The 8428-nt window shown below is 42.0% G+C and overlaps 1 protein-coding gene across 2 annotated transcripts; it reads left to right on the top strand.

The window, feature by feature from the left end:
* The first annotated feature begins 1403 nt into the window (after positions 1 to 1403).
* On the top strand, positions 1404 to 5445 carry LOC128437308 (tumor necrosis factor ligand superfamily member 14). 2 transcript variants are annotated; one of them, XM_053419410.1, is made up of 7 exons: positions 1404 to 1561; positions 1963 to 2213; positions 2912 to 2968; positions 4102 to 4135; positions 4393 to 4464; positions 4583 to 4820; positions 4986 to 5445. In XM_053419410.1, the coding sequence occupies exons 2-7, from the start codon at positions 2016 to 2018 to the stop codon at positions 5182 to 5184; spliced, it is 798 nt and encodes a 265-aa protein (XP_053275385.1). In that variant the 5' UTR covers positions 1404 to 1561; positions 1963 to 2015; the 3' UTR covers positions 5185 to 5445. The 2 variants fall into 2 exon arrangements, with proteins under 2 accessions (XP_053275385.1, XP_053275384.1); XM_053419409.1 differs by having other exon boundaries at positions 1417 to 1508.
* Positions 5446 to 8428: the final 2983 nt, after the last annotated feature.

The raw sequence follows: 8428 nt of genomic DNA, 5'->3' as shown, positions 1-8428 counted from the left end.
TTAAATCTCAAGGAATATGAATCACACTTGCCAGATGAATATATCTGTGATGATCCTCATGGTATCATGGCCATCTTCAGCAGGTGCACACGTGTAAACAGGAAACTGGATGTTATTGTTTCCAGAAATACATCAACCTCAACCATAGCAGGTATGGTATAACCCAATGTAAAATAAAGGGCAAACCATATAATGGAGGTCAAAGTATTCAAAAAACAGCAACAAAAAAAAAAGAATATATACATATATACGTATACATTAGTTTGTTAATTGACACAACATGTTCCTAGCATCTACGTGCATCAGCATGATGCCGCTCTCATACAAAATAGAGACAGTGCACATAAAGTACATAGTTACGACATTTTCAATTCATACTTAGTATGAAATAGTACGAGGGTCCAAAACAAAATGTAAAAATAAATATAATAAAAATAAAAATAAAATACTAAATGGATTGTATAAAAGTTGTAACCATAATATTTAGGAAACACCATTTTGCCATTGGCAACTGGATGCTCACGAGTAAAGCTCCTGAAGATGCAACATCAATGTTAACGTACAGCACATAAGAAGATGACATGTTTGATAAAGCAAGAAAAACTAAAGTATTTCTATGAAAAAACAAGATGAAGAAACACAGAAAGGAATAGCCATAATTAAGTCTCTTTCTGCACTTTTGTTCTCGAGACGTGCATTAAGTGGAACATCACAGTTGTATGTTGCAAGTGTAACAATCAGTTCCTTAAATTGTGCTGATAAATCAGTTGTAATAAAAAAGGAAGATGACAAGATTTCTCAATGTGTCGCAACTCATGCAGAAAACATTAACAGTTAGCAGGGGAGGAACTGTTACACTTGAGCTCCATTGTCCTTCACTGCGTCCAGTCCTCTGCAGCTGTAATTAGACCACAGAGTTCCTCAAAAATAAAGAATAGCAAAAAGTTGCTCAAAGCATCACCAGAGAGGTTTATATTGACAAATATTTGACATGACAGTGTTGCCATGTGAGTGATGCTCACTTGATTCAGCATTAAAGCACAGATGAAACTCACAGTGGGCGATAGGACAATTATGTTTTAGCATCCACTAAGGATATGGTGTGAATTAGCTTGACCCCAAACTCAGCCTACTAAAACACCTCTACTGTCACATAGACTGAGGTTATAAGTCACCCTGACAAATCAATACAAAGCACACTACTCAACTACACAAAGCGGCGTTTCTCAGAAACAGACAAAGAAGAGGCTAAACTGAGAAAACAAACCAAAAGCGTTGAACAGAGTATGAAACACAATGAGTGAGAAGTTGAAGAGAGAAAAGGAAGTGTGAGCTGAGGGATGATAACTACATTCAGTAGTTTTGGGGAGTGTCCAACACACACTCACATGCACATTACTCTCTCTCTCTCAGCCTGTTCCCCATGCTATCTTCATTTCCTGCTTATATGAGCACACTTAAAAAAGCTACACTACTGATAGCTGACAGTGGGAGAGTGGACACAAGAGGTGAGGGAGGGCTGGGATCTTTGTTGGGTGCAGGCAGAGGTCAGTTTTTAAAGGTGAGGAATCAAGAAAATCTAAATCACAGAGTGATATTGTAGAAAATGTTGTTGATTTTATTATATTTATTGTGTCATATGTGTTATTTATTGGGACTCTTTTTACTAATATATCCTAGAGGGGCTTCCAGGGAGTGTGTGTAAGAACCACTCTGCTGCAGCTGGATAAGTGATGCTTGTAACGCAGGTTGCGTTACAAGCACCTTACTGAGGCTCTTTCTCTATGTCTTGTGTCCCTCAGGGAATTATTTCTTCATTTTTTCTCTTGGCTCTTCATTGCAAAACTTTTTTAATTGTGGTTTTTCAGTTTTTCAGTTTTTCTGTTCCCATGCTCCTCTGCTCCTTTGCTCTACCTTTTACCCCTAACCCGTCTGTCTTCATCCCTTTCCCCACTACATCAGGCCCTTCGACCTTCAGCTCCAGGGCCCTAGGTGGAGGTGTGATCTGGTGCAGGATGGCAGAGGGAGATGTGGGCACCTGCCCCCATGTGTTTGTGGTTGACGCTCACTCAAACTGTGTCTCAGTGTCCGGGAAGAAGAAACCGATGTGGGCAACGGCAGGCCAACAGCTTCTCCTCCTGCTAGTGGGACTGACCATGTTGGGACTTGTCGTGCAGGGTTTTTTCCTCTATACGCTGTACAAAAAAACGGAGGTGAGGCTGATGTCTGCATGCAATTGTGTATCTGTTCCTGTCAGTGAAAGAGAGAGAGCGCTTGGAAATTCCTTTACACTTAAAATTTCCCTTTTTCACTCTACGTCAGTCATGACGTGGACAGCTCAAATTTGTGCATGGGTAATCATTTGCTCTTCAAGGGTTACAGGATGATAAAATGTGTCTGTTCCTAGTTCCACTTCCCTTTCCTATCTCTCTCAAGTGCAAAGCCTCAATATAACATCACTTTTCATAATGCTGTTTACACACGCTTGAATACGCTTGAGGAAAGTTCATCTTTCAGCATCATTCATAAGTGAAAGGAGAAAGGAAACCAAAGTAATAGCCAAAGAAGACTCATCACTTTACAGTGTTTCTCAGTAGGAGAAAATGTTGGCATTTAACATGTTACAATTATTATGTTGTTTTTTGCAACAATAATTTAATCTGTTGCCTTTAGTAAAGTACAGTTTGCCAATACCACAAAAGATTTGCTTGTGTCTATATATATAGATACAGATATTTCCACAGCTCTACACGTACATTTCTATAGAGCTCTAAGCAGCAAGACACTTCCTGTTCTTACACGCTGTTGAACCTTTGACATCTTGTTTGCAAAGAGGTACAGATTTTGAAACGTGTTCATCTCCTGCTCTCCTTTTTTGGTTTTGTTCCTCTTGCTGCCGGTCCTTTCCCAGGACGGGACTCGCCCTTACTACCTGAATCTGTCCAACCCTCAAACATCTGGCCAGCAGGTAAATATCATTGTCAACATGTGTCCCAGGCCTCCCCCAAGGCAATTCAAGGGCCGGTTCGGAGCCAGTGCCGGATCTCAAACCACTTTTTTTGATTTGGCAGCCCAAAATCTGGCTTTCAGTCACAACAAATGGTTTGAAGCTGGTATCAACACTTAGTTGGTTTGGACGAACGAAACGCTTGGTTCAGCAGCTGGGGTCGGTATTATTGTGACCCACTACTAAGTAATATGGCCAACAAAAGAATTTGGACCACCATAAAAAAAAAAAAAGAAAAGCCCTTTGTGTTGTGTAAAACTAATGCTAAAAGCAATCATGTTGAGCAGTGCAAATGCTTTGGACCCATCGTGTTTGGATTAAGATTTGCAAACGCAGGAGCAACACTCGAAAAGAGAAGCTGTCGTCCACCATTGTAGATGCTCGAAGTCAGTGCTAGCATTGCTGGGAAATCAGAGACGTATAGAGTGACATATACACTGATAATGACATGGCTACATGGCGACTTCAACCATTGGAAAAGCAAAGTGGTTCTTAAAAGCTTTGCAAGTTGAACAAACTCCCAACCAGCTCTGGGACCAGGTTCACCTAGGCTGAAAGGTGGTTAGAGTGGCCTTGTAAACACCTGGTGTTAACATCCATTCTGAGGGATCACAAGTGGCCAGCGTTTAGCACAGGTGTTCACACCTGGATTTAAAATGTTTCCTGAATGCGTCTCCTGTGTGAAGCGTGGATTTCACTTCCCTGCTCTACATGCAAATTTACACGTAATGTTATTTGTGTGCATAAAGACCTAATTATTTTAATTTGACCCAGTCTGAGTTAACAGAGTTGACAGATGAAGAAGTTTGTGTGTGTCAGTGTGTCAACATGAGAGGGAGAGGAGTCAGGAGGTGCTGTATGAATCTCGTGTAGCCGCAGTGAAGAAACATTTCACCAATTTAAGAAAAGTATCAGTCATGTTGTCGTGGTCATTATGGATACTTTAATGATGGTCACAGACAAATCAGTTCACAATGAAACTGTTGGGGGTCATCAGCCGAGTAGGCGGTCCTTCATATGCGGCCCACCCGCCCACATCCGAATGTGGTCTGGTGTGTCTGGTGTGACTTTTCACTCCTTTTCTTTTGTTTCAGGGTGGCACCATGATGGGTCAAATGGGATCTAAAGGTAATGAATGATCATAATTTATGGTGCTTGAGCTGTATATAGTGGGAAGAACAGTCACAGTTATATGATAAATTGATTAATGCTACACTTCTGACCTACTGTTAACATGAATTTGAATGCATAAAATGAAGCTTTAGTGAAAGAATGTCCAGTCTCTAACATGCTAAACCAAACGTCAACATTCAGATACAGTTGTTTTACTTTGATTGATCCATTGGTTGATTGATTGACTGATCTGAACCTGTTTTCTTGAACAGAGCTCCATGAGCTTCACATACAGCGACCTCACCTGGAGCAGGTTCAACAGAGGCCCTTTGCTCACCTGATGGGTCAGTGCCCTCCCCTCATTTCAATAATAAATAATGTCAATGACCAAAATGGTTGAATTTAATTCATATTTTTTATTTTCTCTGTTAAAAAAACTCTCTTATGTCGTGTTTCTCTCAGGCTCCAACACTCCTGCAGGGGAGAACGATGTGGTGCAGTGGATACATGAAGGTGGTGACGCCATCACCCACCAAATGGGCTACGACAAAGGTCGACTGTTGGTGGAAAGGGAAGGTTACTACTACCTGTACTCCAAAGTGCAATTGAATGCTGTGTTGGAGTGTTCACTTATCGTGCACAAGGTCGTAAAAGAAACCAGTGCCTACGGCCGACCAATAGAACTGATGAGATCGAAGAGGTTAGTCCTTGTGCTGCACTTCACTTCTTCACTCTGTCGCTGCACCTGTGCTTACTCGGGTGCATCCTGTTTGTATCTTCACATCTGTGTATTTGAAGGCATGCAGTCTTTATCGTTTTGAGGTGAGTTTCCGTTGAGACATCTCTTCTTGTTTTTTTCCACTAGCTTTCGCTGCCGGACACCAAAACCTGTGAGTGGGAAGTCTTTGGAAATGGAAGATCTGTGGAACAGCTTCCTGGCTGGGATCTTCCATCTGCAGAGAGGAGATCAAGTTTTTGTCACGTTGGATAATATACAGAAGATTCGTCCGGGACCTGCAGACAACTTCATGGGGGCCTTCATGATACTTCCATACGACCATTAAAATTACGTCTGTCAATTTTCGTGACGAGATTATATGTTTGAGTTCATTTACACAGCATGTTGTATTAAATGTCATGCATCCAATATAAACAATATGTAAATAATCTAATATACACTGTACCTGATGAATGTATTTGAATGAAAAAGCAACACACAGTTGTCATATCATTAAAAGAGTATCTGATATTCAGGTTATATTCTACTGGATAGTATGTTACATATTTTTCATGTGAATAAATAACGGTTTCTTATCAAACGTAAATGTGAGTGGACATCACTTCCTATTTAGATAATATGTCACACAGATAAGTTGATCAAAAATGTTATAACTAAACTCTGCACACACATAAAAGACTGTTTTCGATACCTCATTGTAACCCGTGACACAATTACAGAGGGGGAGGATGTGGTCGAGCACTGATGCACTGATCGTGAGAATGAAGAAGTTTCAAGTTTCAAGATTTGATATATAATCGTTGTGCCATATGCACAACGATTCCATTAAGCAGTCACTCGCAATGACATGCTTGGGTCACAGGCTCTCTTATAGCAATGCTCAGAATATTACAAGCAGACCAAAATATATAGAGTAAAATAAGATAAAAAAGAATATAACAATTTTAAATAGAAATAGAATATACATATCTTAAATATATATATATATATATATATATATACACCTAAAGAAAAAAAGAAAAACAATAGTGCAAATGTTTGCAATAGTGCAAAATGCAATAGTGCAAATGTGCTTAGGTACAGAGTTAGTGGAATTATGACAGATTGGACGAGTTTGAAAGTCTTATGGCCTGGGGGATGAAACTGTCTCTGAGCCTGATGGTGCGGGGCCTGATGCTGCAGTACTGTGGGCCAGCTTGTACCGCAGCATCCGGGCCCAACAGTCTATGGCTGGGGTGATAGGGGTCTTTAATGATCCGGTTGGTCTTCTTCCTGCACCGCTGGGTTAGAGGTCACCACATCACCACCCTCTGTTAACCATTCGGTTCAGGGCGGTGCAGCGGCCATTCCAGGCGGTGATGCAGCCAGTCAGGATGCTCTCTGTGCTGCCCCTGTAGGACATAGGGGATTCTGGCATCCATGTTGAGCCTCCACAGCCTACGGAGGAAGAAGAGCCGCTGTCTGGCCGTCTTCCTGATGGAGTCTGTGTGATGGGTCCGGGTCAGGTCATCACTGATTTGGACCCCAAGGAACCCGAAGCTGCTGACTCGCTCCACCGTGGTCCCGTTGATGTAGAGGGGGACTAGTTCTACTCCTTTTCTCTTCCTGTAGTCCAGAATCAGCTCCTTCGTTTTGCTGACGTTGAAATGGAGGTTGTTGTCCTGACACCAAGATGTCAGGGCTCTGACCTCCTCTCTGCAGGCCTTGTCATCGTCGCCGGGGATCAGGCCTATGACAGAAGTGTCATCAGCAAACTTGACGATGGTGTTGGAGCTGTGGGTGGCCACGTACTCATGCGTGTACAAGAGTCAGGGTGGAGGATCTGGTGCTGCCTATCCGCACCACTTGTGGTCTGCCCGTCAGGAAGTTGTCTCGATCAGTGCATCCTTGCTCGAGGATGCAAAAGCTCTGAGGTGCTGAGGATGGTTCAGGTGACTCAGCACTTTTTGATGTGTTCAGGGCAAAGTTGCACCGCTTCACTGCAGAAGTGTCTGATGGAAAAAAAAGAGAGACATGTCAGTACAGAGACAATAAGCAAAGGTGAGTTTGGCAGCCAATCAGGGATTATTGCAGTGAATGCAGAGCGCAACGAATGCCTGCCAATAATAATGAAAAAATTCCCGGAAACCGTACAGACAGGTAGGCAGACAGGTTGCACAATACGCATCACTGCTGAGAACATTTAAATAAGTGGCACAATTACAGAGACAAGATATGCAACATACACAAACAACTACATGTTGTGTGTGTGCAGAGGAGGAGGATGTGGTCGAGCAAGGATGCACTGATCGAGAGAATGAAGAAATTGTCGCGATCAGTGCATCCTTGCTCAAGAGTGCAAGAGCTCTGAGGTGCTGCGGTTGGTTTATGTGACTCAGCACTTTTGAATGTGTTCAGGGGAAAGTTATTTAGTTTCACTGCAGAAGTGGCTGATGAGAAAAAAAGAGACATGTCAGTACAGAGACAATAAGCAAAGGTGAGTTTGGCAGCCAATCAGAGATTATTGCGAAAGCAGAATGCAACGAATGACTGCCAATAATAATGAAAAAACTACAGGAAACCGTACAGACAGGTAGGCAGACAGGCGGCACAATACGCATCACTGCTGAGAACATTTTAAATAAGTGGAAAAACTGACCACAGATGAGATTCAGAATGTGGGTCATTTCCTGCTCAGAGAAACAAACAAACATCTTTGCATCTGAGTTACACAAACACATGACACTCCTGCAGCTCTGCACACAAACGATCACCTCATGTTACAGATACATACATACTAATACGTTGAAGGGGCTGTTCTGAGTCTCTGACCAAATGAAAGAACTATGGAGGTGTTGAGTCCCTGTGTTGCTTGTCACAGGTACAGTGCCTTGCATAAGTATTCACCCCCTTTGGACTTTTCTACATTTTGTCATGGTATAACCACAGATTAAAATGTATTTCATCGTGAGTTTATGTAATGGACCAACACAAAATAGTGCATCATTTGGAAGTGGGGGGAAATATTACATGGATTTCACAATTATTTACAAATAAAAATCTGAAAAGTGTTGAGTGCATATGTATTCACCCCCTTTACTGTGAAACCCCTAACAAAGATCTGGTGCGACCAATTGCATTCACAAGTCACATTTGCAAGTCACATAATTAGTAAATAGGGTCTGCAATTTAATCTCAGTGTAAATACACCTGTTCTGTGACGGACTCAGAGTTTGTTGGAGATCATTACTGAACAAACAGCATCATGAAGACCAAGGAGCTCACCAAACAGGTCAGGGATAAAGTTGTGGAGAAATATGAAGCAGGGTTAGGTTATAAAAAAATATCCAGAGCTTTGAACATCTCTCTGAGCACCATAAAATCCATCATAAGAAAATGGAAAGAATATGGCACAACCGCAAACCTACCAAGAGGAGGCCGTCCACCCAAACTGAAGAGTCGGACAAGGAGAAAATTAATCTGAGAAGCAACCAGGAGGCCCATGGTTACTCTGGAGGAGTTGCAGAGATCCACAGCTGAGGTGGGAGAATCTGTCCACAGGACAACTATTAGTCGTCTACTCCACAAAT

This window comes from Pleuronectes platessa, chromosome 3 (genome assembly GCF_947347685.1).
Source record: "Pleuronectes platessa chromosome 3, fPlePla1.1, whole genome shotgun sequence".
Classification (NCBI taxonomy): Eukaryota; Metazoa; Chordata; class Actinopteri; order Pleuronectiformes; family Pleuronectidae; genus Pleuronectes; species Pleuronectes platessa.
This window is presented reverse-complemented; position numbering and strand designations above follow the sequence as displayed.